This window comes from Oscarella lobularis, chromosome 5 (genome assembly GCF_947507565.1).
Source record: "Oscarella lobularis chromosome 5, ooOscLobu1.1, whole genome shotgun sequence".
NCBI lineage: Eukaryota > Metazoa > Porifera > Homoscleromorpha > Homosclerophorida > Oscarellidae > Oscarella > Oscarella lobularis.
The window spans coordinates 1,740,858-1,762,693 of record NC_089179.1 but is presented as its reverse complement, the minus strand read 5'-3'; the positions used below and the strand labels follow the sequence as shown (position 1 = coordinate 1,762,693).

General features: G+C 44.7%; 10 protein-coding genes and 2 long non-coding RNA genes across 13 annotated transcripts; 6 read left to right on the top strand and 6 right to left on the bottom strand.

Annotated features, from left to right (window-relative positions):
• Positions 1-645: 645 nt before the first annotated feature.
• LOC136187061 (uncharacterized) lies at positions 646-1,463 on the bottom strand. Its single transcript, XM_065974571.1, has 5 exons — positions 1,320-1,463; positions 1,205-1,286; positions 1,024-1,148; positions 881-970; positions 646-827 (listed from the first exon to the last, which is right to left on the bottom strand). Exons 1-5 carry the CDS (start codon positions 1,345-1,347, stop codon positions 772-774), a joined length of 381 nt encoding a protein of 126 aa, XP_065830643.1. The 5' UTR covers positions 1,348-1,463; the 3' UTR covers positions 646-771.
• Positions 1,464-1,497: 34 nt separating this feature from the next.
• On the top strand, positions 1,498-1,956 carry LOC136187104 (uncharacterized). The gene is made up of 3 exons (XR_010669851.1): positions 1,498-1,599; positions 1,647-1,741; positions 1,789-1,956. It is a non-coding gene; the product is annotated as an uncharacterized lncRNA (long non-coding RNA).
• Positions 1,957-2,491: 535 nt separating this feature from the next.
• LOC136186899 (purine nucleoside phosphorylase LACC1-like) lies at positions 2,492-3,966 on the bottom strand. The gene is made up of 2 exons (XM_065974378.1): positions 2,990-3,966; positions 2,492-2,872 (listed from the first exon to the last, which is right to left on the bottom strand). Exons 1-2 carry the CDS (start codon positions 3,952-3,954, stop codon positions 2,515-2,517), a joined length of 1,323 nt encoding a protein of 440 aa, XP_065830450.1. The 5' UTR covers positions 3,955-3,966; the 3' UTR covers positions 2,492-2,514.
• On the bottom strand, positions 3,966-5,889 carry LOC136186900 (U5 small nuclear ribonucleoprotein 40 kDa protein-like). Its single transcript, XM_065974380.1, has 12 exons — positions 5,759-5,889; positions 5,640-5,696; positions 5,509-5,581; positions 5,295-5,388; positions 5,073-5,238; positions 4,927-4,980; positions 4,807-4,875; positions 4,637-4,757; positions 4,498-4,580; positions 4,388-4,449; positions 4,225-4,328; positions 3,966-4,165 (listed from the first exon to the last, which is right to left on the bottom strand). Exons 1-12 carry the CDS (start codon positions 5,873-5,875, stop codon positions 4,113-4,115), a joined length of 1,053 nt encoding a protein of 350 aa, XP_065830452.1. The 5' UTR covers positions 5,876-5,889; the 3' UTR covers positions 3,966-4,112.
• Positions 5,890-5,912: 23 nt separating this feature from the next.
• Positions 5,913-7,683, top strand: LOC136186897 (TBC1 domain family member 10A-like). Its single transcript, XM_065974376.1, has 13 exons — positions 5,913-6,019; positions 6,070-6,178; positions 6,236-6,343; positions 6,404-6,513; positions 6,576-6,642; positions 6,699-6,746; positions 6,795-6,860; positions 6,915-6,989; positions 7,039-7,103; positions 7,156-7,208; positions 7,261-7,342; positions 7,412-7,484; positions 7,545-7,683. Exons 1-13 carry the CDS (start codon positions 5,964-5,966, stop codon positions 7,608-7,610), a joined length of 978 nt encoding a protein of 325 aa, XP_065830448.1. The 5' UTR covers positions 5,913-5,963; the 3' UTR covers positions 7,611-7,683.
• On the bottom strand, positions 7,615-9,258 carry LOC136186898 (required for meiotic nuclear division protein 1 homolog). Its single transcript, XM_065974377.1, has 11 exons — positions 9,127-9,258; positions 8,966-9,071; positions 8,861-8,915; positions 8,766-8,805; positions 8,613-8,713; positions 8,446-8,552; positions 8,334-8,398; positions 8,203-8,279; positions 8,029-8,149; positions 7,842-7,958; positions 7,615-7,791 (listed from the first exon to the last, which is right to left on the bottom strand). The coding sequence occupies exons 1-11, from the start codon at positions 9,253-9,255 to the stop codon at positions 7,759-7,761; spliced, it is 951 nt and encodes a 316-aa protein (XP_065830449.1). The 5' UTR covers positions 9,256-9,258; the 3' UTR covers positions 7,615-7,758.
• An 893-nt stretch (positions 9,259-10,151) lies between these two features.
• LOC136187340 (uncharacterized) lies at positions 10,152-11,734 on the bottom strand. The gene is made up of 5 exons (XM_065974919.1): positions 11,594-11,734; positions 11,152-11,550; positions 11,017-11,091; positions 10,652-10,966; positions 10,152-10,598 (listed from the first exon to the last, which is right to left on the bottom strand). Exons 1-5 carry the CDS (start codon positions 11,732-11,734, stop codon positions 10,464-10,466), a joined length of 1,065 nt encoding a protein of 354 aa, XP_065830991.1. The 3' UTR covers positions 10,152-10,463.
• Positions 11,735-12,057: 323 nt separating this feature from the next.
• On the top strand, positions 12,058-16,133 carry LOC136187787 (two pore channel protein 1-like). Its single transcript, XM_065975468.1, has 27 exons — positions 12,058-12,199; positions 12,258-12,452; positions 12,648-12,761; positions 12,808-12,938; positions 12,998-13,086; positions 13,146-13,180; positions 13,236-13,294; positions 13,348-13,447; positions 13,499-13,572; positions 13,627-13,672; positions 13,720-13,774; positions 13,838-13,898; positions 13,952-14,003; positions 14,060-14,135; positions 14,186-14,287; positions 14,343-14,396; positions 14,447-14,519; positions 14,582-14,701; positions 14,756-14,827; positions 14,879-14,971; positions 15,027-15,136; positions 15,183-15,229; positions 15,283-15,351; positions 15,411-15,498; positions 15,556-15,641; positions 15,699-15,776; positions 15,835-16,133. The coding sequence occupies exons 1-27, from the start codon at positions 12,113-12,115 to the stop codon at positions 16,009-16,011; spliced, it is 2,343 nt and encodes a 780-aa protein (XP_065831540.1). The 5' UTR covers positions 12,058-12,112; the 3' UTR covers positions 16,012-16,133.
• Positions 16,134-16,705: 572 nt separating this feature from the next.
• LOC136187784 (uncharacterized) lies at positions 16,706-18,735 on the top strand. The gene has a single exon (XM_065975465.1). It carries the CDS (start codon positions 16,776-16,778, stop codon positions 18,663-18,665), a length of 1,890 nt encoding a protein of 629 aa, XP_065831537.1. The 5' UTR covers positions 16,706-16,775; the 3' UTR covers positions 18,666-18,735.
• A 10-nt stretch (positions 18,736-18,745) lies between these two features.
• Positions 18,746-19,758, top strand: LOC136187785 (iron-sulfur cluster co-chaperone protein HscB-like). 2 transcript variants are annotated; one of them, XM_065975467.1, is made up of 6 exons: positions 18,746-18,961; positions 19,010-19,106; positions 19,163-19,252; positions 19,313-19,454; positions 19,510-19,557; positions 19,619-19,758. In XM_065975467.1, the coding sequence occupies exons 1-6, from the start codon at positions 18,774-18,776 to the stop codon at positions 19,708-19,710; spliced, it is 657 nt and encodes a 218-aa protein (XP_065831539.1). In that variant the 5' UTR covers positions 18,746-18,773; the 3' UTR covers positions 19,711-19,758. The 2 variants fall into 2 exon arrangements, with proteins under 2 accessions (XP_065831539.1, XP_065831538.1); XM_065975466.1 differs by having other exon boundaries at positions 19,007-19,106.
• Positions 19,640-20,169, bottom strand: LOC136187786 (uncharacterized). The gene is made up of 3 exons (XR_010669997.1): positions 20,056-20,169; positions 19,948-20,003; positions 19,640-19,900 (listed from the first exon to the last, which is right to left on the bottom strand). It is a non-coding gene; the product is annotated as an uncharacterized lncRNA (long non-coding RNA).
• Positions 20,170-20,186: 17 nt separating this feature from the next.
• LOC136187783 (DNA repair protein RAD51 homolog 3-like) lies at positions 20,187-21,813 on the top strand. Its single transcript, XM_065975464.1, has 10 exons — positions 20,187-20,308; positions 20,359-20,593; positions 20,669-20,739; positions 20,788-20,883; positions 20,945-21,078; positions 21,135-21,266; positions 21,325-21,409; positions 21,459-21,522; positions 21,576-21,636; positions 21,695-21,813. The coding sequence occupies exons 1-10, from the start codon at positions 20,194-20,196 to the stop codon at positions 21,782-21,784; spliced, it is 1,083 nt and encodes a 360-aa protein (XP_065831536.1). The 5' UTR covers positions 20,187-20,193; the 3' UTR covers positions 21,785-21,813.
• Positions 21,814-21,836: the final 23 nt, after the last annotated feature.

The following is a 21,836-nucleotide window of genomic DNA, read 5'->3' as shown; positions in this document are numbered from 1 at the left end:
GCACAATTAACTAATGACGGCCAATTAGCGAACAGTAGAATACTCTAAATCTGAGGAAGGAAACTCCACTTTCGGCATTTCCCAATGCCACTTATCACCAAACAGCACGAGATCAATCTGCCCATCAGTCGGGCATATTACTCGCCACCGCAGAAGTACAACCGATCCGTTCATCATTTCAAATTCTATTGACTTCTGAATGGAACCTTCGTGATTGCACGAAAGAACGACAGAGATGACACAGCGAGCTGAGTTGAAATGAGAATTTCGTTTCGTCGCTGCTTCGAATTGCAAGAGGCCCGAAGCGCTGCAGACCGTCGTGATCCAACGTTCCGGTATGGATGAAGTCGTCCGATATCCCATCATTGTAGTAGACGCTTCCTTTTCTTCCGGCAATTATGTTCATAACGCCACAGAGCGCTAACCCGTGGGGCAAAAATTGAAGTAGGAGTTCGCCGTCCTTTGATTTGAAGACTTTTATTCTGACGTGCACCTCACTGTATAAGGAAGGCTTTTACCTAGCTATTGGCCTGAATACAGTGTATTGTACATACTGTACCTTTCTTTCATAGTTTGAAGAGCACATAGAACAACTTTGGTTAAAGTGCCTCTCCAGCCGAGTGACAAGCTTCGCAGTAGACAAACTCAGGTACAAACTCAGTACATAAATATTACTAATAAGGTATCAACGTAAGAAAAAGCTCAAAAAGTAAATAAAAACTCAGTTACAAACTCAGACAGTACAAATAAACTCAACCAATAAATAAATGTCTAATGAGACCAGTCCATTTCTTCATCAGATTTGTTCTCCTCATTCTGCAATAAAGCTATTGAAAGCAAATATTTAATCACTTAATTTAGTGCGTGATGTGTAGCTCACTCTTCTCATCTTCCGGATCATAATCGATCTCACTACTAAGAGACCAGTCCATTTCTTCATCAGATTTGTTCTCCTCGTTCTGCAATAAAACTAATAAAAGCAAATATTTAATCACTTAATTAAGTGCATGATGTGGGTAGTACCATCACAGGCCATCACGCAAAATTGAACTTCCTCCGGTTCGAGGACCGTTTCCTTTTGTTTTTGTCGGTGTCCAACACGTGAATGACTGGGGACGGCGTTACTTTCGTCACACTTGGCAACGTACCTAAAAAGTAATTATTGAAGGGCCTAACCTTAATTGTTAGCAAACATAGGGCCTACTCTACGTCTGTCGCCACTCTTTTCTGTTTCCAAAGCAACTTGCTGCTTGGTCGCAGCATGATCCGGATCCCATCAGTCAGACCATAGATGCTGGAGAAAGGATCTATGGTCAGACACTGGCATCGCAGTTCAATGTTCTTCATCTCCCATTCTATTGACTTCTGAATGGGCGCCGCGAGCGAAAGGACGAAGGTAGTTCCCCTTCGAATGATGGCACGGATTGTACAATCCGTAATGATGGTGAACTGTTTCGCCGACATTTTGGGGCTAGCGCATGCGCAGTAAACCTAAATCCCGGACAAGCTGCGAGCGGAATGTCGAACAAGCTTCTTTCGATTTCCCTCTTTTTGGCCTCGGCAGAGTCTGCGCTTTCGAATGCACCTAGCCTTAACCGCGTACGTTGCCCTGACGATGTTTAGGAGCCCTTTGAATTCGATTACAGGAAATCACGTGCGATCAACGCAGTCTCCTAAATACCGGACACGTAATATCTCCTGAAATAAGAGGCTACTAAATACAACCGGACACTTATCTAGGGTAACATTTATCGCTGAATCCACTGGTGCTAATGGTTTCTCTCTTAGATGCATTTTTACTGCTCAAAACGGACTCAAAAGGCGAGGTCCTTCAGCCAAGCAAAAACCTTCGCGCTGTTTTTGTTACCAGATTGTCTGTAAATTTGTAAGAACTGTTCGCGTAGGTATTGGCCGTGAAACCATAGCTGGAATACTTCATTTTCACATCCAAAACGACTTTTGGCGAATCATCATGAAAATCCTGAAATCGAACCAAGCAAATATTACAGCAGAGCAATACGTGAGGATGCGTCTACGCTTGTTTTCTTGACAATTTTGCGTTACTTTCACATGCGTTTGTCAAGTTTTGGTATGCAGGGTGCTTCGCTTCAGCAAGACGCGAACCAACACTGTCTTTTCCGTCATTGCTTCGACGTATCATGCAGGTTTTTCACCTTTCTGCCTCTAGAAAGCTAGACGAAGATTATACAGCCCTCCATTCAGAAAATCACTATCTTTCAGAGCGAATCCTTTATACACCTGGCCGACAAAAAGTAACATTATGAGTCATTTGTCACGATTTTTTCGCTAGTTTGAAGACAAACAGCTCAGAAAGGTTAAACCAAGCTTTTACGTCAAAGCAATGGCGGAAAATTAAGACACTGCAGGAAGCTTGTCCTCGGTTTGTTCCATCGCCGCGTTTCTCTGGGACAGCTGTCCCAAACCCATGATGTTCCAATGTCGCTGCTTGACTCTATTACTGCGCCTATATTCGCGAATCTCTTTAATTAAGTTTTACAGCATTCCTATCACACCGCACTGCGTGCCATACTGCATACCATGCTTTCTATACGAGAAAAACCTGTCTTCTGGGTCGCAGACAGTGCACTGCGTTACTGCTGTCTCCCTATCAATAGACTTCCTGCCTTCTTTCCATGGTTTAGGCACGTCCATATTTTCCGGAAGTATTCCAAACGAAGCGAGATCGGTATACAGATAACCCCACAAATCGACGTGCGGTTTCTTCCAGTCAGAGCGACGCACCACAAAGCGCGAATCGAATCTCGAAGCCACATCTTCGCCAACCTCAAAACAACACGTACCAATCGAGGGTCCAACGGCAACCCTAACATCCGCCAAACAACATCCAAATCTAAAGAAATCAAAATATCAGGCCCATTAGCAGAGGAGAAACAGTGACTAAAATATTTCCATAAGGAAGGAGGCTTCTTACCTAGCTATTGGCCTGAATACAGTGTATTGTACATACCTTTCTTTCATAGTTTGAAGAGCACATAGAACAACTTTGGCTAAAGTGCCTCTCCAGCCCGAGTGACAAGCTCCGCAGACTTTCTTTACGGGATCGCATAGCAATACCGGCATGCAGTCAGCTCCAGGAGCCGCTAAAACGACGCCCTTCCGATCGGTCACCAATCCATCGTAGCCGTCCGTCGGCCGCGGATCGTCGCCGCCGACGACCCAAATCGCGTTTCCGTGCACGCAGGCGGCCTTTTCGAATTTCTCCGCGTCGAATCGAAGACACTTTGCCAGGCGCGCTTGATTGCGTCGAACGAAGAGACGCGGATCCTTTCGATTCGCATTGAAGTGGAGATTGAGCGACGATAGGGTCTCGTAGCGCGAAACGCCGCCGATGCGACACGTAAAGGCGTGCGTGAAAAGATCGTCGGGGATGAGGGCCGAGCGAAAGAGACGCGGATCGGCGTCGGAGCCGTGCAAATCGACGAAATAGTCGAGACTGCGATGGACGAGCGACGTTTCGCGATCTTCCGACGCTTTGCGTTCGACGGTGAGCGTTTCGGGAGCGCCGTGAAAGACGAGCGCGTACGCCGGCGAGTGGAAGAACGTCTCGAAAATGATTTCGGCTCGTCGAACGTGAAAATCCGACGTGACGACGTGGATTTCGTCGACGTTCGCTTCGTCGATGAGAAGTTTGCTAAAGTAGGCGTTTTCTACCGTGCAGCTGGCTCGCTCTTCGATCTGAATGTCGTCGCTCGGCACTTTCGCTTCCACGGCGATCCTTCGCATTAAGGCGGCTTCGCTGTGAGTTTGCCCGTGCCCGGCGTACCCCGTCGGGATCAGAAAGGGGGCCTCACCCCCGTCGCGAGCTAAATCGGCGTACACTTTAGCGGCCAACTCGACGCGCCGTCTCATCATTGGCGTCGGCTGGTCGTTCGGCGCCTTACAGCCGAGAACGACTATTGCGCGACGTCCCATTGCGGAAAAACCGAATCTCAAATGTCACGTGTTTTTTTCGCCCCCTTTTACAGTACTATTTTTAGTCCGTCGGAACTGATTGTTGCCATCATTTCCTCTTAGTAAAGGGAAACGTGCAAAATATGTACGTAGCTTAGAGCGGAAGAGACGACCATTTATTAAAAATCCAGTTCTCCTAAGTACACATTTTTGTCACTGGAACAAGAGAGAACTAGAGAAACGTAACAATTAGTGCCAGTAGATGTAAATCAGTTTTCGCTGTCGACTCACTTATTGGTTCTTTGGGATGAAAGTCGACGTCATTGACTGATCCCGCGTGACCAGGCAATCGGTACAGGATTTGTCGTGTCGTTGTGTCCCAAACCAAAACCATTCTGTTAAGTTAAACAACGCAGATGGAGGAAGAATAAACAACGTGCCCAAGAACTAATACCTATCTGCCGATCCTGACGCTATCTTGGAACCGTTGGGAGACCACGAACATCGAATCAAATTCTACAGCTGTGTTATAATTGCAATTGTGCGAATCGATGGCGTGTCTACCTTTTCAAAGTTGTGCTGAGCACCTACGAAAACTTTTAGCATTCTCTGTTGAGGAGCAAAAGGCCTCACATCCCAAATTATGACTAAAGTGACAAAACGATTTTCACGACTTGTACGAATCAGCTAGCTTATAACCTACCAGCACTATCCATTGCGTTTGACAGAAGATACGAGCCATCCGGACTCAATTTAAGTCCAGTAACCGTATCAGCGTGCCCAGAGAGTGTATAAAGTATATCGTTTTTCCTCAAATCCCAAACCTAATCAGCCAATCCACTTAGTATCATTTTTCTTGCAACTACGTCTTACCTTGATATCGTTGTCGAGACCACCAGACATGATCTGCTCAGCAGTATCGTTAAAACACACCGAAGTGACCTAGCATACATTACATTGCACTCAAAGATGAACTCCAACTAATTCCCTTACCTGATACGAGCTTTGAAATGACTGCACAGGCTCCTTCTTTCTGACATCCCAAAGCTAACATAGAACACGGTTATCATAAAGCAGAACAAGACGAGATTAATACAAGTATTAATTATAGATTCTCTGGCAACCAGATGCTGTCGTACCTTGACCGTGCTGTCATCAGATCCGCTCACAACTAGCTGGTCGCCGCGTCGCGAAGGGCAACACGAGTTCACGTAACTCGTATGACCACGAAGTTTTTTGATCCGATTTCCCGTCTCCGTATCCCAAACGGCGACAGTCTTATCCGTGGCACAGGAGAAGATGTTGCTATAAAGCACGTATCAACTGCAAAGTCGTGTGTAGTTAGGCGCTTTTCTCTTTACCTTCCGTCAGTTGAAAAATGCAATTCCATAATAGCACCTGCATGACCTTTCAAAACGCCGAAATTCTCGCACTCTCCAAACACGTTCCAGAGGACTAAGAAAAAAGGTTGCACAAACTAAGTTTTAAGCTCCCTATTTTGAGATTTGTATACAGAAAAAAAGGCACCAAACAAACACTCAAAAATTGGTTATGTGCATCATCAACATCACTCACATATTTGCTTTTCAAATCCAGCTGACGCCAAGATGTCGCCAGTTGGGCTGAATTTCGCTGTATACAATTCTCCCTTGAGTAGAGGGTAGAAAATATAAGAGACGCAGCAAAAAAACTCTAAACTCCCATACCTCGTGTCCTGTCAATAGCATAATGGGTGCTTGTAAGGATGACGTTCTCGTCGGGCCCTAGAAGGCCGCAAAAGAGACTCGTGAGAAATCGTGCCCTCGAATTGGGGTCTCGCCCGCACCGAAGGTAATAGAGCGCCTCCCCGTTTGCTCTCGGCAATGGCAACTTCATTTCTCGGTCGCTTAGCGGGCACAATCGCCGTAGACGCACCGCCTAGAGGCCGCTTCAAACTTTCCATGGAGGTTTTCACTAAAGCGCGTTACGGAAAAGAGTTGCAGAGAAATAACTCCCGTACAAGGATCTAGGGGGACGTCAGTGTTTTTTCAATGGAAGACATGCCAACGGATCGGTTTGGATTCTATAGACCAAACAAGGACGATCTGTACGAGTACGCCGTATTATAAAGCCGTAGTTCGTACATTCTCCCTGCAGCTATCGAGGAATTTCCGTTCCGAACGTGGATCAGATAAGAAAACGCGAGAGCAAGTGGAGAAAAATGTTGGACACGTGGAACTCGTACATGAAAGCCAACCACAAAAAAGTAAGTAATTAGATTACAGCTAATAGCGAGTAGAAGGTGTCTAAAAATTTTTCTCAGGTGAAGGAAAGATGTCGAAAGGGAATTCCCCAGTCATTGCGCGGCATAGCCTATCAGCATCTAACAGGAAGCAGAGAACGACTCGTAGAAAATCCAAACCTTTATCAAGTAGGAAAATAAAATAAATCAATAATCGATTCTAATTAAATAGCGTTCTTATTACATTAGCAACTCGTGTCCACTGACGATGCAGACTGCCCGTGGCTGGAATCTATTGATAAGGATTTGCATCGAACGTTTCCTCAGCATTTTCTCTTTCGAACGTCGAAAGGCCAGGGGTGCAAGACTATTCTCATATGGTTATGTGAATCAGTAACGTTTTATGGGGTGGGGTGGTTAGGCAATCTGAATTGAGAGACGTCTTAAAAGCGTATTCACTCTACGACACAAACATCGGATTTTGCCAAGTAGGATTAATTAAATAATGAATGGAAGGACTTACGTATGTGTTTCTAATTTCTAGCCCATGGCTCCCATAGTTGCTACGCTCCTAATGCACATGCCAGATGAGGTGAAAAAGAGTAGGCTTATTTTATTTTGGAATCATTTTATTTACTAGCAAGCGTTTTGGTGTCTGGTTGTAATATGCCAGAAATATCTCATTGGCTATTACAGTCCCGGTTTGGTGAGAGCCTCATTGATGTGCACGCTTACGCACTTTACTGAAATTTGTCACTAGGAAGGCATCAAAAGTGACAGCAAATTGTTTGGACGTCTTTTGAAACTTTACTTTCCGCAAATTTCCAAGCACTTGGTCTTCATAGATAAAGATGTAAAAATTAGTGCTTATGTGATTGTAATAGATCAAGAACGGTGCTGACGATCCACTTCTGTATATGTGTGAATGGTTTACATGCATATATTGCAGGTAGAGTTGGTACAATGATACTTCTTTGCTGTCGTACTCACGCATACTTTAGATCCTTACCATGGAACATTGTCCTTAGAATTCTTGACATGTTTTTCTGCGAAGGTAGATACTTTATGTCATTAATCCAGTAAAATACGTCTGTCTGTCTTTTCAGGAGTCAAAGTGCTATTTAAAGTCGGCTTTACTATACTGAACATTGCATTAGGCTCCCCGCAAAAGAGAGAACGCTGTTCAGAGTGAGTGGGTAGCATAGATGAAGTACAATATAGGCTTTTCTGTTTTAATACGTCCAATGGTTCTTCCAGTCTGTTAAATATCATAACAACGTTGAAATCGCCTCCCGAAGCTCTCCTGCAAGAAGACATATTTTTTCTTGAGGTCAATTACACTCAACCTTATATCCGCACGTCATTTATTCTTCTATCTGACCTTCTTTAGTTGAATCAACTGAAAATTAAAGACGGCGACTTTGTACGAGAACATTTAGCAATCGCACTTCATTGAAAATTATCAAATTTTTTATATACTCGCTTTTATTGTATTGTACAAACTAATAAAATATTGCAGCCATCACTGTAACACCAGAGTCTTGATCTAATCTGGTTAGTTTATGAGTGCCTGGGAAGTCTATTTTATCAATTTAGACAAACTCCTAATTCAAATACCCAACCAAGTCCAAAACGATCTGTAAACAAGGGGACTAGAAGAAAGTAAGGGCACAATTGACTTTCGTACCTCTGTTCCAATAAGACAAATGATGAGCCACTCCAACCTATGTGAGTGCCTTTCATTTAGCTGGGTTCGAAGCAACTCAACTAAATCAGAGCAATGATCCAGTTTTTTGTTTATGACCTATTGACAGCAATTACGATACACGTGGACAATGAACGACTCTCTAGTGGCGTTTAATTGATTCACTTACTCTCGTTCTGAAGTGGACGTCGAGGTGCTTGCACGTTTGACTGTAGAGCTCTTCCAATTGCGGTCTATCCCAGTAGAAATCGGGATTTTCTAATAAATCGGACCTCAGATTAATTTCGTGGCTGAATCCAAAACAACTGTCAACTTATGCAGCGCACAGAAAAGTAGACAGAACCTGAGTGCTACGAGAGTCCCTGTCTTTTGAAGCACGTTCTTGCGACTGAGCTTTCTCAGTTGACCTTCTTTGAGAGACTGCGCAGAGCTAAAGTAAGCCAAAGAAAGAAGAACGAATTTTTGCAAACTTGCCTGAGGAACCCAATTGATGGATTCAATGAATTCATCAAGAGCACATTCCCACATCGCTAGTTTAACTGCACAACACTCAGTAAAAAAAGACCTGAGAAAAAATTAAAATTACCAGAAAGTGCCATGGCATTAGAAAATGCCAGACGTTCGAGTCTTTGATTCTTCTGATCGGTGTCTTCTTTTAAAACTATTTGACCATTAGCAAGTTGACTGTTTGCTCTGAAGGACACGCAACACAAAGTGCTGATTTTGTGGCATGAAAACAATGCCGCATCTCACCTTTCATATGAATAACTAAATTCTTCGTTTTCTCTTTCCACTAAGGAATTGGCATATGGATGAAGCTGAGCAGCTGCAATGATCTTTCGAGCCTCGACCAACTGCAAAAGAATGCATCAAAGAAATTAGAAGTTAACTTGTCTGACCAGCTACCTGAGGCTTGCTCAAATTCCAGCTCACCATGGCACCAAAACTAAGGCAATCAACGAAGCAATAAATAAGTAAATTAGATCAACGTTTCATTTTACCTAAAGAAGAATAATTCACCGTTTTCCGTCTTAGCGTGAAGAACGTTAGTGGCATCTGCAGATTTGATTAGAGAAAAAGTTGCTACTTGCTAGAATATACCGAACCCTCAGGCAATTGATTGAGAGTATAGCCACCGTGACTTTCTAACAGCTCTCGAAGCTGTTTCCAGCTATATTCTTCCGCCGTTGCATAAGCTCTGCATAGTTTTTCCTAGAGACTAGCATAGCCTTTTGGAAATTCCGAGTAACAGTTTCTTTCCCCGAACCTCTGCTTTCTGTTTGTCTCCTTCTTTTTTCACCGATCGTGCATAACGCGTCTGACCTACTTTAGAGCTTTTGCATCGCTCGTGTGGTACTCGAAGTCTCGAAGAACCGCGAAACAAACGAAGCAGCATCGAGAGTGCGCGCGCTAAGCAATGTCGGTATGTTGCGCGAATTCTCTTTCAGAAGGCCATCGAGACAGGGCGACTCGTCCGCGGTAGGCGTCTTGCTTTCTTGCAAGAGACTAAGACTTTCTTTGGCCATTGCACACGAGTTGGAATATTCGAGACCGTTTCGAACGTCGTTCGCTGCGTGGATTCGGACGCAGATTTGGCAAGAGGACGAACTTGGAAACATAAATGACGTTTCCATCAAAACGGAACAAGTGCTACAAGCGAGAAAATGCAAAAAGTGGAAATTGCGTCTTTGCTGTCCATCGTACCATGGCCAAGAATCAGAGCTGACACGTGCCGAAATGGAGTGGAGCAGAAGACTACTACTCTTAACACTGACCAAAACTCGTTTAGAAAGCGTCTTTGCTTGGCTATCTACGTTAGGAGGAGCATACTCTGCTTTAGGAGAAGTTCAACTCAATCACGTGAGTTTTTTTAGGGATTAATTAATTAATTATTTAATGTATGGTTGCACTGATTTCTGGCCGCCTGAAGGCAAGAGTTGCCGGTGCCATATCATTTCGGCAATTGGCTTTGGCAGTAAAACTTGGTGATCCTATTCTCTCCATTCAATGTCGACTCTACTATGCATGGAGTCTAATACAACAAGGAAAGCTACGCCAGGCGGCATTGATTGTGCGGTGAGAGAGAAATGCGTTTCTGGTAAAGATGAGCTGATTTTGCTTCGTACTGTATTTATTAGTCTTCAGAAGAAAGATTTGAAAATGATTGCATCGGAGGAAGGAAAGAGAGTAAGTGAATTGGAAAAGGAAATTAGTGGGCATTTTAATAAATAATACATGTATCGGCTCTTTGTCACCAGGGCTACTTAATTCTTTTGCTCTAGATAAAAGTAATGTGCAGAGCTTGCTGTGAAAAACTTTGTTTCAAGCGGAGACTTGTAACTGAAAGTCATCATTAATTTGACTAGTCAACTGATTTTATTCATGTGAAGGGCATTTGCCAGGGTGAGCATTAGATTTGTGTGGTGATAATTTCAAACGGTGAGAAAGAAAGTACATAACATTTGCAGAATCATGAACTGCATTCACGTGGTTATGTTGATTAAAGAACGACAAAATTGTGAAGACAAAAAAGTGTAGTGCTGCCACATGCATTGTAGGTATGTGACAAATCAGTGTGGTTTCACATGACGTCACACTACATAGTTACGCTCGAGACCACTTTTTGAACCGATATCCGCCTGAAACTATAAACTTTGGAATTGGCTCGTCGTTGTAGTGAGCGTCGTTGTTCTCACTACAACAACACAAGCAACAAATGCTGAAAAGAGCAGAGATCATCTACAAAACAGAAAAGTCTCAAAAACACCCATTGATTGATATTTTTCTCTTACTAAAATGGCAGATGAGGCGAAAGCAAGCCCAGCCGCTATGTCTCCCTTTAAACCCATACTCTCGCGAACAAGGAGAATGCCAGAAGACAACGAAAGAGCTCCTGCTATAATATCCAAAATTGCCAGAAATGCCAAAGGTGATCCAGCAAGCAAAGTAATTGTTGTAAAAGGATAGATTGCACAAAGCAATAGATTGATAATTGAAGCCGCTTCGCTAAGCTTGCTGACGCTAACCGTGCAGACAGTTTGAGTATGATGTACGTCAGTCACCTCATAGCTCTCCAATGCTAATACGTATACAGCCAGAGCAGAGATCTAGATAGAAGAGTCTCAAACACTCCGAATCTTTTGTATGTAAAGCTTACAATTAAAAGACAATATGGTACGAGCCTACCTGTTACCTCCAACTGTTGAGCAACGGCCGCAAAAGAGAACAATACCTGTAAAAAAGACATGCATTAGGCTGGCCAGATATTATAGTAGTACATTAGTAAATTCACCCATGTCACGACAAAACCTCCCGAGAAACAAAACAGTAACCTAAGGCTGCTTGCAAGATCATCAAATTCAGATAAACAGTCTCCTGCACTATCTTCGTCAATTGCCCAAGAAATATTTTTGTTTGCACTAGTAGTCCACTGATACGACAGAGCAGCTCCGGCGCCGAGCCAGACAAGACTAAGAATCACTCCGAAGAAGGTAAATACTGCATTACTCGAGACGTCTTCGTTCCGGCGCTTTACTAAGGCTACTACCAGAGCTATGAGCGAAATCAGCACAGACAGAGAGGATAAGGCAAGAGTCAGTATAATCAGCCAATCGGAGAAAATGTCTGAGTCATCAAAAGGTGTCGAGCGTTTCGCCAAAATAACAAACGCTAACTGGGCACCGCCTATCGCCTGCCAAACCACATTATTACGCGCGCTGTTTGAAATCGTGTACCATGATGAGGAAAGACACAACGCCAACAAGTGCTCGCAGCATGATGAAGAGGCAAACGTGTTCCAGTTGCTGCAGATTATAATAGTGAGTAGCGAGTCCAACACGATGTTGCGGAAAATGAAACTGAAAGTTCTTACGCATGCGTGAAAATGTGATTGACAGCATGCAGACTCGTACATAGTAGGCTTAATTTAATTAGGCACGGGTAGATAAAAATTATGACGTCACACTATGTAGTGTCTTTGAGCGGTGGGTGGCTGTACATGATATGGCCAACACCGGGAAATATAAATCAGTACATGTGTGGAGGGCTAAGGCTTAGATAAATCACAGTAAACTCAACCGATTGAAGCAATGCTTATTGAATCAACCGATGGAAGCACGGATTCTAGAATCCGTGATGGAAGCAAACGTTGCACTGAGACCGGTTTCTCGCTCTCAAAGCGAAAACAGGTACTCAGACTCCCGGATCGTCCGGTGCTGTTTCTCAAGCTGAGAAGCTGAGCTTCATCCTATCTCATGGAAGAAGCGGCTTCCTTTCTAAAGCCTGATGCAGACTGCGAACGACGCAACGACGACGACGACGATAAAATAGACATCTACGAAGTATAGAACAACGGGCGTGGGGAAAACAGTCGCTTCGTCGTCCCAATTCTGATCTTAGTCAGCGTCGATTTTTCTGGAAGAGGGCCTAGCCAACGACAAATACGACGTTCATCCGAAAACGCGAAAGGAAGTGCGTGCCTATCGACTGTGCCACAACCACGCCTTCTGGATAATTGAAGTCGTCGCGCCTCTCGGGCTCGTTCTTCTCGCGCTGTTCGAACAGCCGACAACCGTCAACGGCTTGCCCGTCTGGGTAAATTAAGTAACCTCGATTATCCCCTCAATTATTTGAAAACACTATAAAATTTAATTAATAACGTCGTCGCGTGTGACGTAATAATTTTAAAAACGAAATTTAATTTGAAAGTTTGGTTCGGATAATCGAGAACACGCTGTATACACTACCTCAAAGGACTCGATTACCTTATGTGTATTGTACTACATGTAGGGTAAAGTGATAATCGAGCTCGTTTTTGCTTGTACCATTTTCACTTTGCTGGGTGTTCGAGCTCGATGGCTCGGACTAAAGAGATTGCTCCAACAGAAGCGAATCATAGTCAACGTACGTGTGACGTCATAGTTTTAGAGGTGGAAAATTGCCCCTTTAGGCTGTAATACTTTTTGCCTTGCTCCTTGATGGGCTCGTTGAACTAATTCAAGGGAAGCATCATCCGAGATATCTTCGATGCTTGCGTCCCGTCTTGTTCTTCGACGCCTATTATGCGTCGGGACTGAGAAGGTGAAGTGAATTTTTTGATTTAATTTTTGGGATTTTTTGAGTTTGTTGCGTGCTCATAGAATTGTTCGCGATATTGTTTATTCGTTGAGACCTATAGTGGACATGCTGATTTTGGTATTCTTCTTCTTAACAATTTCTTCTCTTTTTGGTGAGCAATTCCCCCTTAAAGTATGGGAGTGGCAATCTGGGTTTTTTTCCTTGCTATAGCATTCTTTCTGTTCTCGGAAATTGGAGACGATTTGGTAATAATAGCAAATTATTTTCGCATACTGTAAGTCTAACCTTCTCTCCTTTTAGTATTTTCAAACGTTTAGAGGTAGCTTTGTCCAGATGTTCGTCTTATTGACAACATCCAAGTAACGATACAGAGAAAATCTAATTTGGTTGCATACCTGTAATTTTGTTTCAGTCATCCTGATATTATGATGGTTGAATATGACTACCATCCGTATTCTGCTCTCTTTTTCAACGTCTTTCTTCTTGTTGGTCTATACCTCTTGCTCAACTTGGTGCGTTGCATTTATTTTTGGTTAATTTGACTAATCTGTCTATTTACCAAGTTTCTTGCCGTTGTCTACGGTACGTTTGGAGATCAAGAAAAAGACAAATTTCGAAAGTTGTATTTGCACAAAAGGTGTTTCTATGCTTCTCATTTTGTACTTAATTTCATGACATTGAGATCTGACAGGGCTGGACTAATGTTGGCATTTAACATGATCGTCAAAGACAAAACAGTTAGGCTGAGTTAGCAATGCGGAATTCATCACGCTTGGTTTTTCAGGTGATGAATTTTGAACAGTTTAAAAGTCTGATGAAGTTTGCAAGACCAAGAATGAGTAATGTGTCTTCATCTGCAACGAAAACAGTTCATTAAACAAATTTTAATTATTTCTACAAAGATAATGTTGAGGTGCTGTGCATTTTCAAGGCAATCGACGAAGATGATTCGGGAGGAATACAGTAAAAATTGCACACCCATTTGCACAAAGTAATAAGTAAAGAAATTCTATTAGAATCAATGAATTTTGCGGTTTCTTTTCTTACACAACTATGAGATGGACTCCAGTGAGTCATTCATTACAAATAATAAATATAACCCATTATATAACTTAAATGGTTAGCTGAAGAAAGGTCGTCAAGGGGGACGTTGGTATGACAGCAAGCGTTGTCCGAGGCAACTGGCAAAGCTGGGAAAGCGTAAGAGAAAAGGCGAAAATTTTGTAATACCCACTACCTGCCCGTGACAGTGGTTCGACGCATTGTGGAACACGACTACTTTCAGTATTTGGTCGGATTTATTATTTTATGCAATTTGGTTGCTCTGATATTTGAAGCCGTTTCTACAACAGGTACAAGGTGCAAGTAGCTTGGAATAATGCTAGCTTTATTACGAGATTTCCTTAGACCCTGTTTCACAGTCTCATATGTTTGGGGTGGTTGACGAAATTTTTCTCGTTTGTACGTTCGTATAGAATACAAATGCTGTAAAACTGAAAGCTGATATGTAGTGTACTGCATTGAATTGGCACTGAAAGTGTTTGGTCAAGGTCCAAAGTTATTTTTTCACGATTTCTGGAATTGGTAACTCTATAAAGAAGCCTTTATTTTTTTGGTCATTTTAGCTAATTGGCCTTTTTGTTGAGGTTTGACCTGGCTATTGTTGTGGTCAGCATCGTTGGTGAAGTCGGAGAAGCCGTCTCTGACGATGGGAAAGGCAACGGCTTGAGCAGCTTTGTTTATCTGCGACCTCTAAGACTGATCAGGTTGGCCAGTAGAGAGGCTTTATCACCCCAGTCTAAAAGTCTTGACACTACCAGATTGTTTGCACTGCGAAAGCGCTATCGAGACATCCTTTTCGCCTTGTGGGTTGTCATGCCTCGAATGGGATAGTGAGATGATCGTAATTGTATGCTACAGTGCTAATTCTTTTTCTCGATTAGCATGCTGCTGCTCCTCTTCTCTATCTACTATTTCTTCGCCATTATTGGAATGGAAGTGTTTCACGGCGTGTTGTACAAGGGAGTCTTCAACAAGTTAGTTTGGGATATTTCACGGTGTACTGTCTGTCTATTGCATTGTTTTGTGCAGTGATACTAAAACCATTCCCGAGACGTTTGCTTACCTCATTGATTACTACGACGGCGTGGGACCCGGACGCTACTACAATATCAACTTTGACAATATCTTGAGATCATTTGGTACATTGAAAGGGTACACGAATTCTTTAGCTTATCTCCTTTTTAGAGACCTTGTTTATTTTAACTGTAGTGAACAATTGGTATGTCATCATGGTAAGATTGGCGGATTACTGCGTCGACGTTTGTTCTCTAACATTTTTTCGTAGGATGCCTACACATACTTGTGCGGGGAAGCGGCTCGTGCCTTCTTTATCATTTTTTATCTTATTAGTCTGGTAAGAAACTGCCTTTATCAGCTGATATTTGTTGGAATAATCAACGTTTTTCTGTAAAGGTGATTGTCACTATTGTTGTATCGTTTGTGCTCGACTCATTTGCGGCAATGGACGCTGAACAAAAAGAGAATGCTCGATTGAGCCAAGGTAGAAATGGGGGAAATGGAAATCGAGATGACATTTTACTGACGACATATATAACAGACAACAACAGTGAACTAAAAGAGCGACGAGTAACGCTTACAGCGCAAGATCTGAACCATGCCCCTTCGTACAGAGACCCAAGCGAGGTAAGAACAGGATTATCTAAAAATCGAGGACCTTGAACGTACAGGGGACGTTTGCAGAATGTTTTTCTATACATCGGCATGAGGAAGAGAAATAAGGACGATCTCAATCTACAGCTGTACAAAGATGACATACCAGTGCGTTGCATCTGTCCCAAAAGATGCTGTCGTGGCGATGACCATTTCTTTTCTCTAGGGATGGTGTGCTGAATATGACGCCGCTCTAAAGGACGGAGGAGCGTCGATGAACGTCGTTGCGGCATTGAAGGCCGTCAAGCGGCGATCTCGGCTATCTGCCGCCTACGCGCCGCCGCCTAGCAATGACGGCGGAGAAAATTCAGCCAGTGTCACTGTGCCATTGAAAGATATGTGACGTGCAGGCATTTTTTAGACGCCTTACTTCGCTGCGAGGATTCAGTTGCTTTCTTTTGTATGAGTTACCTTTTACCTTGTCCAACGCTTGTATGACGTTGAAAGTACCACATATGAAATTAATTATTAGGGAAGCTGTGAAGCGGACTCTGCCAATGCGGATCGGTGATTATGCAGTAGGTGTTTTACATTCGGCAAATATGGTAACAAATACTATTATTAACTAAGGTGTCACTCATTTTTTCTGTTCCCATTGCGATGGCGTGAACGTCTTTTGTGAAAAGGCGTGAATCTGCTTCAACTCTTCTTCTAGAAGACTGTTAACGATTCTGAATATGTAGAAATTTTTAGTTCAACCGGGGGGCCCCCTTTGCCATTGGTCTGCTAACCGGTGCCTTTGGAGCAGAGCCTTTCCTTCGAATGCACTTGACACAACTACTACTTCAAAACTAGCACCGCAACCTCCTGAAACGTCTTTAACGTCCTAGGAAACGCTTTCGGGAAGAGAAAAGAACCGTGTCCCAGTCGACCTTACTACGAAAGTGGCGTCCAGATTCTTCTGCAACTTCTCTTTTAGTGTGCTCTCCGTAATAGCCATAGCAGAAGTCGAATAACGTGGAAATAGAAGCAGTCGCCGACGTGCAAACAGGAAAGTTCTAGACAACATCCGGGCAGTTATTAACCCGTACGCAGCGCGTTAGAAAAATCGCATCCGTTTCGTGCCGAGCAATCCTCGCCCGTTCGCCGCCGCTACTATTCAATCGCATGTCTTACTACCGCGGCGGAAGAGCGAGAGGTGGCGGCCGAAGGGGCGGCGGCCATTATCGAGGAGGCGGAGGCCGCGGACGTCGACCAGATTCAGGATTTCGATCCGACGGACCGGCGCCCGCATCATCATCATCAGGCGTCAACGACGCGAACGCACTCGCCGAACTCCTCATCAACCTCGAAGGAGTCAGCTACAAAGCCTATCACGACATCAAAGGCCGCTGGACATTTCCCGACTACACATTCATCGTCGATCGCGTCCAAAGCGATCCATTCGCTCCACCGTCGTCGTGTCGCATACAAATGCCGGCGTCGGTCGCTCGATTCGCCGATTGGGCGACGACGACGAAACAGCAGCGCATAGCAACGGGCGACTATTTGACGCGAACGTTCTATCGGACGGCGCGTTCGGGTCGGCACGACGAAGACGCCGGCGGCGACGGTTGGCACGGATCGAAAGGCGGCGCAATTAGCATCGCTTCGCCGACCCAGTACGTTCTCGAACGAACGTCTTGTCTCGTCGGCGAGAACGGCGACGTCGAAGTGAGATTCACCGTCTCGTTGCCGGCGCGCGGTCGATCGATTGAAGGCTATCGGTGTCGCGACGTCCTGACGAAGAATTTGCCTAAGATCGTGCAGGCGGCGATTCCGTTCGATAGTCAAGATCGCGGTCTGCTTCGAAAGCATGTTAACTGCTTCGAAGATCAGGAAGCGCTTCGAGGTCAGTTGGATCGTAACGGTCTCGTCGCCTTTGCGGCGAATGGAGCCGTTTTGCCGAGAGCGAGCGGCGTTAGCGATTGTCCAATGGACGCTTCGAAGGCAGTCGCCTTTCAATCGCCATCTTCCATGGAAGTTCACTTTGACCTGCCCTACGCGGGCAGAGTAGCCGGAATGGGCATACGAAAGGGCGTGACGGTCATCGTTGGCGGCGGCTTCAACGGAAAGTCGACTCTCCTACAGGCATTGCAGTACGGCGTTTATAACAAAATCCCCGGCGACGGTCGTGAGTTCGTCGTCGCCGATCCGACGGCGGTGAGCATTCGATCGGAGGACGGTCGAAGCGTTGCCTGCGTCAACATTCAACCGTTCATCGACAATCTTCCCTTCGGGCAGGACACGTCGGTGTTCAGCACGCCGGACGCGAGCGGGAGCACGTCGCAGGCGGCGAATATTGTTGAAGCGTTGGAAAGTGGCACTCGTTGTCTTCTCATCGACGAGGACACGAGCGCGACGAACTTCATGATACGCGACGCGAAAATGCAGGAGCTCGTTGCCGCCGAAAAGGAACCAATCACGCCGTTCATTTCCAAAGTTTCCAGTTTGCACGTCGATCACGGCGTGTCGACTATCTTGGTCATGGGCGGATCGGGCGACTATTTCCAAGCTGCTGACGTTGTCGTTATGATGGACTCTTACCGTCCGGTCGACGTCACGGCCGAGGCGAAGAAAATTGCGGCGAAGCACGCGAAGGAGGCATTACCGGCGACTTCGTTCGATCTGAAGCCATCGCGGCGAATTCCCGTGGGAGATAGCTTAGATGCGTCGCAGGGCTGGAAGGAGAAGGTGACAAGAGTAAAGGGGAAAACCCAATTTGGGTTTCAGGTGCAGTTTGGTAAGGAGGAGATTGACTTGTCTTATGTCGAACAGTTGGTCGAGTATTGTCAGACCAAGTCGATTGGAGAGGCAATTGTGTATATGAGAAATCGCTACATGAATGGGAAGCGTACGCTTGGTGACTGTCTGAAGCAGCTGCAAGAGGATCTCGATAGACACGGAATTGCAATGCTTGTTGCAGACAATCCGATAGGGGATCTGTCGAGAGCTCGAATACAGGAAATTAGCGCTGCTGTTTGCAGATTTCGACCGCTTAGAATCAGAAGTACTTGATTATCTGCTTCTTTTCTTGTGTTAGTTGAGTTCAGGGTTGAGTTGAGATCAAACAGATCCCTGAAACAGATCTATCTTCTACATCTTGACTATCTAGCGTGCGTTAGAATGATCGTTTTTCGGCGGTTTCTCGTCGCTTTTCCCTTGTTGCGACGACAGCGACGCTATGCTGCAAATGTTTCCAAGTGCTGGAAATGCGGCGATGATTTGGACTCGGGTGCTCTGTTTTTCTGCGGCTGCGCGAGAAACGTCGTTCTTCCTTCGTCGAAAAGAGACTTTTTTTCTATTTTTGAGATGTAAGGAATGGTTTCATGAGTGAAATTGTACAATCAACTTGACAGCAGACCACAGTCGATGAATATAGACGAGAAAATGCTGGCCAGGAAATTCAGAGAGCTGCAAAGCAAATTGCACCCAGATAAATTTGCTCAGAAATCTAAAGTAGTGCATCAGCTCCTTTTTGGATAAATACTATTGCTCGTGGAATTATGCCTTAGACTGAACAGCAATATTCTCTACAACAGTCTTCTCTTGTCAATGAAGGATACAAAACGCTACTAAACCGACTTTCCAGGGGTTTTTATCTTGTAATTTGACAGTCTCAGTACAGATATACGCTTTGCTTATTATTTCATTTATTTATGAAGTTGGAAATGCGAGGGTTTACTGTTCCTGATGATGACCACGTCATGGAGAAAGAATTCTTATCCGAAGTAATGGAATTTAACGAACAGCTTGAAGAAATTGAGAACGACGACCATCTCAGAGAAACCTCTCAATTAATTGAAGGTAGAGAATCACGTTTGCACGCCAGTAACACAAGGGCAATCTCAATTTTTTATAGACAAACTAACTCACTGCTGGGTCACAAGCAAAGAAAACTATGAACGTGGTATGAAACAGATGATGCGTTCGTTGGTGATTCTGATGCAATAGTGCTCCTCTTTTACTAGGTAACTTTAAAGAGACGCATTCTTGGTTGACGAAAATGAAATACTACGTAAATTTGCAGCAGACAATCAAAGATCGACTACGGCCATCGTAATTGTAATTCTATTTGATCGACCCTTGGGTCTCAAAAAAAGCAAAGTACACAGAGTACTGATAGGTGTTCCGACTTATTTACTCTTCCCTGCCCCCCGTTTTTCACCAGCAATTGCTAGCCTGGTACTATCAGCTGCCGCCTTAGAAAGAATTTCCCTTTCGATGTTGCTATCAATTGCTCGCTTGAACTTCTACGAACGTACGACGTGAAAAGCGTTCAGAAGCAATTCGTTTATACCTTCTGTATAGCTTGGTGCTTTCTGACCGATTCCTTTTTGGGAGCAATCTTTTTTGCTAAAGAGTCGAGCTTTGTGTGAAGGACTCAAGGCAAAATGTCCTCTCGTACCGCCTTTTTTAGGGCCCAGAGGCTTTTTAGCTGCTCTTGCTTTCTCCTGATAAGGCTTAGGCTTCTGTTTTCGGAGACCTTGCGGCATTGTGATCGATTTAGAGGAGAGAACCTAGCGCGCGCGTGTCGAAGATTCGAATGTCGAGTCTCTCGGCTTATTCCATCCGCCCCGAGTATCTAAAGCAACTAAACGAAGCTGGATTCGTTGCAGCAAATGATCTGAATGGAGTCGATCCCGTCGACCTCAGTCGAGGTCCGCGCGTGACGACGCCTTCCCCATTTTTTTGACGTACAATTTCCCAGAAGCGAATATTCCGCGAGACGAAGCACTGAAAATAATCAAAGCAGTTCGTAAAAAAGCGTCAAACGAAAGAAAAATCGAATCGCAAACGGCACTGGAGATCTTTCAAAGGGAACGCTTGGCTATTGGCATAGTGAGCTTCTCGGAGAAGATAGACGAAATTATTGGCAACGGTGTACCTTTGGGAAAAATCACGGAATTGTGCGGCAGTCCGGGAGTTGGAAAGACCCAAATGTGGTACAATTGATTAATTAATTAATTAATTATATAATTATATAATTCCACGTCTTTATGACCGCACGTGTTCTTTAGCATGCAGTTAGCTATTGACGTTCAGTTTCCTCCCGTATTTGGGGGACTCGACGGCGAAGCGTTCTACATCGGTAAGAGTGGGCGTAATTGCCGTGCTTTTCTTCACCTATGGACTTCAGACACGGAGGGAGGTTTCGTGCTCGAGAGAGTGACTCAAATCGCGAAAGCCGCTCAACAGCACTTACGCAACGTCGCGAGAGTTTCAAACGAACCAGGTACAATACTCAACGCTGAATGAATGTACATCGCTGTATAAATAATCATCGACTACTCAAGATCAAGAAGCCGCTGCGTCGAGACTCACGCCGGAATACTTTCTCTCCAGAATCTACCACGTCAAGTGCGTCAACTATGCGGAGGTGCTGGCTCACGTGAATTTATTGGGGGAATTTCTGCAAGAGCATCCCAAGGTTTCACAACAGTAAGTCGAGGTGGGAACTTACTCTCCTCGTTTTCTCTGCGCCAGATCAAACTGGTCGTCATCGACAGCGTCGCTTTCCCGTTTCGACAGGACTTTGACGACTTTGCCACGCGAACACGGATACTGAACGGAATGGCGCAGACGTTGATCGAAGTGGCAACGAAGCACAACTTAGCTGTCAGGAATCAAGAATCAACAACTGTCGTCCAACTCCCGCTGATTGTTTCCTTTTCAGATTGTCCTAACGAATCACTTGACGACTCGATTTAACCGAGATTCGGTGACCAAAACGACATCGTCGTCTCTCCAGCCTGCACTAGGTGCGACCGACTTCGTCTCTTCTACACTCGACCCACTGTCTTGCTATAGGCGAGAGCTGGGGACACGCGTGCACGATACGCATACTTCTACTATGGGAAGAGACAGGAGGAAGGCGAGTGAATGGCACGTGAGATATAAAGGTGATGTATATGTCTCGCTCGCTAGGCTAGCAACTTTATATAAGTCGCCAAACAAACAACGGAACAGCGCTAGATACCAAATCACGGTAGGATGTCCCTCCCTCCCCCTCCGAGTGCGCGTCTCGACGATTCGTTTCCTCGCAGACGGATGGTGTTCGAGACATTCCTGACGGGGATGGAAAGGACGGCGACGAGCATCCAGCTAAGCGTCGACGAGAGATCGAATCGGTCTAAATCGTGTTTATAATTTAGACTCTAGGCGGAATAGTTGGCATTCCGCTATCGA

Bases quoted from the DNA above. Each gene is read 5' to 3' on its own strand.
- LOC136186900 (XM_065974380.1), bottom strand. From the start codon at position 5,875: ATGGAAAGTTTGAAGCGGCCTCTAGGCGGTGCGTCTACGGCGATTGTG. The intron at 5,239-5,294 runs GTAAAGAGAAAA...CGTGCTTTATAG, and splicing joins CATTTTTCAACTGACGGAAG to CAACATCTTCTCCTGTGCCA. The intron at 4,758-4,806 runs GTAAGACGTAGT...TTGGCTGATTAG, and splicing joins GTCTCGACAACGATATCAAG to GTTTGGGATTTGAGGAAAAA.
- LOC136186899 (XM_065974378.1), bottom strand. From the start codon at position 3,954: ATGGGACGTCGCGCAATAGTCGTTCTCGGCTGTAAGGCGCCGAACGAC. The intron at 2,873-2,989 runs GTATGTACAATA...TGATTTCTTTAG, and splicing joins CTTCAAACTATGAAAGAAAG to ATTTGGATGTTGTTTGGCGG.
- LOC136187784 (XM_065975465.1), top strand. From the start codon at position 16,776: ATGTCTTACTACCGCGGCGGAAGAGCGAGAGGTGGCGGCCGAAGGGGC.
- LOC136187787 (XM_065975468.1), top strand. From the start codon at position 12,113: ATGGAAGAAGCGGCTTCCTTTCTAAAGCCTGATGCAGACTGCGAACGA. The intron at 13,775-13,837 runs GTAATGTGTCTT...ATTTCTACAAAG, and splicing joins GTTTGCAAGACCAAGAATGA to ATAATGTTGAGGTGCTGTGC. The intron at 15,499-15,555 runs GTAGAAATGGGG...CATATATAACAG, and splicing joins GAATGCTCGATTGAGCCAAG to ACAACAACAGTGAACTAAAA.
- LOC136187785 (XM_065975466.1), top strand. From the start codon at position 18,774: ATGATCGTTTTTCGGCGGTTTCTCGTCGCTTTTCCCTTGTTGCGACGA. The intron at 19,253-19,312 runs GTAATTTGACAG...TTATTTATGAAG, and splicing joins TTTCCAGGGGTTTTTATCTT to TTGGAAATGCGAGGGTTTAC. The intron at 19,455-19,509 runs GTAGAGAATCAC...AATTTTTTATAG, and splicing joins AACCTCTCAATTAATTGAAG to ACAAACTAACTCACTGCTGG.
- LOC136187061 (XM_065974571.1), bottom strand. From the start codon at position 1,347: ATGAAGAACATTGAACTGCGATGCCAGT. The intron at 1,287-1,319 runs GTCTGACCATAG...CCAGCATCTATG, and splicing joins CATTGAACTGCGATGCCAGT to GTCTGACTGATGGGATCCGG. The intron at 1,149-1,204 runs GTAGGCCCTATG...ATTACTTTTTAG, and splicing joins AGAGTGGCGACAGACGTAGA to GTACGTTGCCAAGTGTGACG.
- LOC136186897 (XM_065974376.1), top strand. From the start codon at position 5,964: ATGGAAGACATGCCAACGGATCGGTTTGGATTCTATAGACCAAACAAG. The intron at 7,104-7,155 runs GTAGAGTTGGTA...CGCATACTTTAG, and splicing joins TTTACATGCATATATTGCAG to ATCCTTACCATGGAACATTG. The intron at 7,343-7,411 runs GTGAGTGGGTAG...TGGTTCTTCCAG, and splicing joins AAGAGAGAACGCTGTTCAGA to TCTGTTAAATATCATAACAA.
- LOC136187783 (XM_065975464.1), top strand. From the start codon at position 20,194: ATGTCGAGTCTCTCGGCTTATTCCATCCGCCCCGAGTATCTAAAGCAA. The intron at 20,594-20,668 runs GTACAATTGATT...CGTGTTCTTTAG, and splicing joins GTTGGAAAGACCCAAATGTG to CATGCAGTTAGCTATTGACG. The intron at 21,267-21,324 runs GTCAGGAATCAA...TTTCCTTTTCAG, and splicing joins CAACGAAGCACAACTTAGCT to ATTGTCCTAACGAATCACTT.
- LOC136186898 (XM_065974377.1), bottom strand. From the start codon at position 9,255: ATGCTGCTTCGTTTGTTTCGCGGTTCTTCGAGACTTCGAGTACCACAC. The intron at 8,399-8,445 runs GTAATTTTAATT...AGTGTTGTGCAG, and splicing joins TAATGCCATGGCACTTTCTG to TTAAACTAGCGATGTGGGAA. The intron at 8,280-8,333 runs GCAAGTTTGCAA...AGCTCTGCGCAG, and splicing joins CCATCAATTGGGTTCCTCAG to TCTCTCAAAGAAGGTCAACT.
- LOC136187340 (XM_065974919.1), bottom strand. From the start codon at position 11,734: ATGCGTAAGAACTTTCAGTTTCATTTTCCGCAACATCGTGTTGGACTC. The intron at 11,551-11,593 runs GTACACGATTTC...GTGGTTTGGCAG, and splicing joins TTGTGTCTTTCCTCATCATG to GCGATAGGCGGTGCCCAGTT. The intron at 10,967-11,016 runs GTAAGCTTTACA...TCTTCTATCTAG, and splicing joins TACCATATTGTCTTTTAATT to ATCTCTGCTCTGGCTGTATA.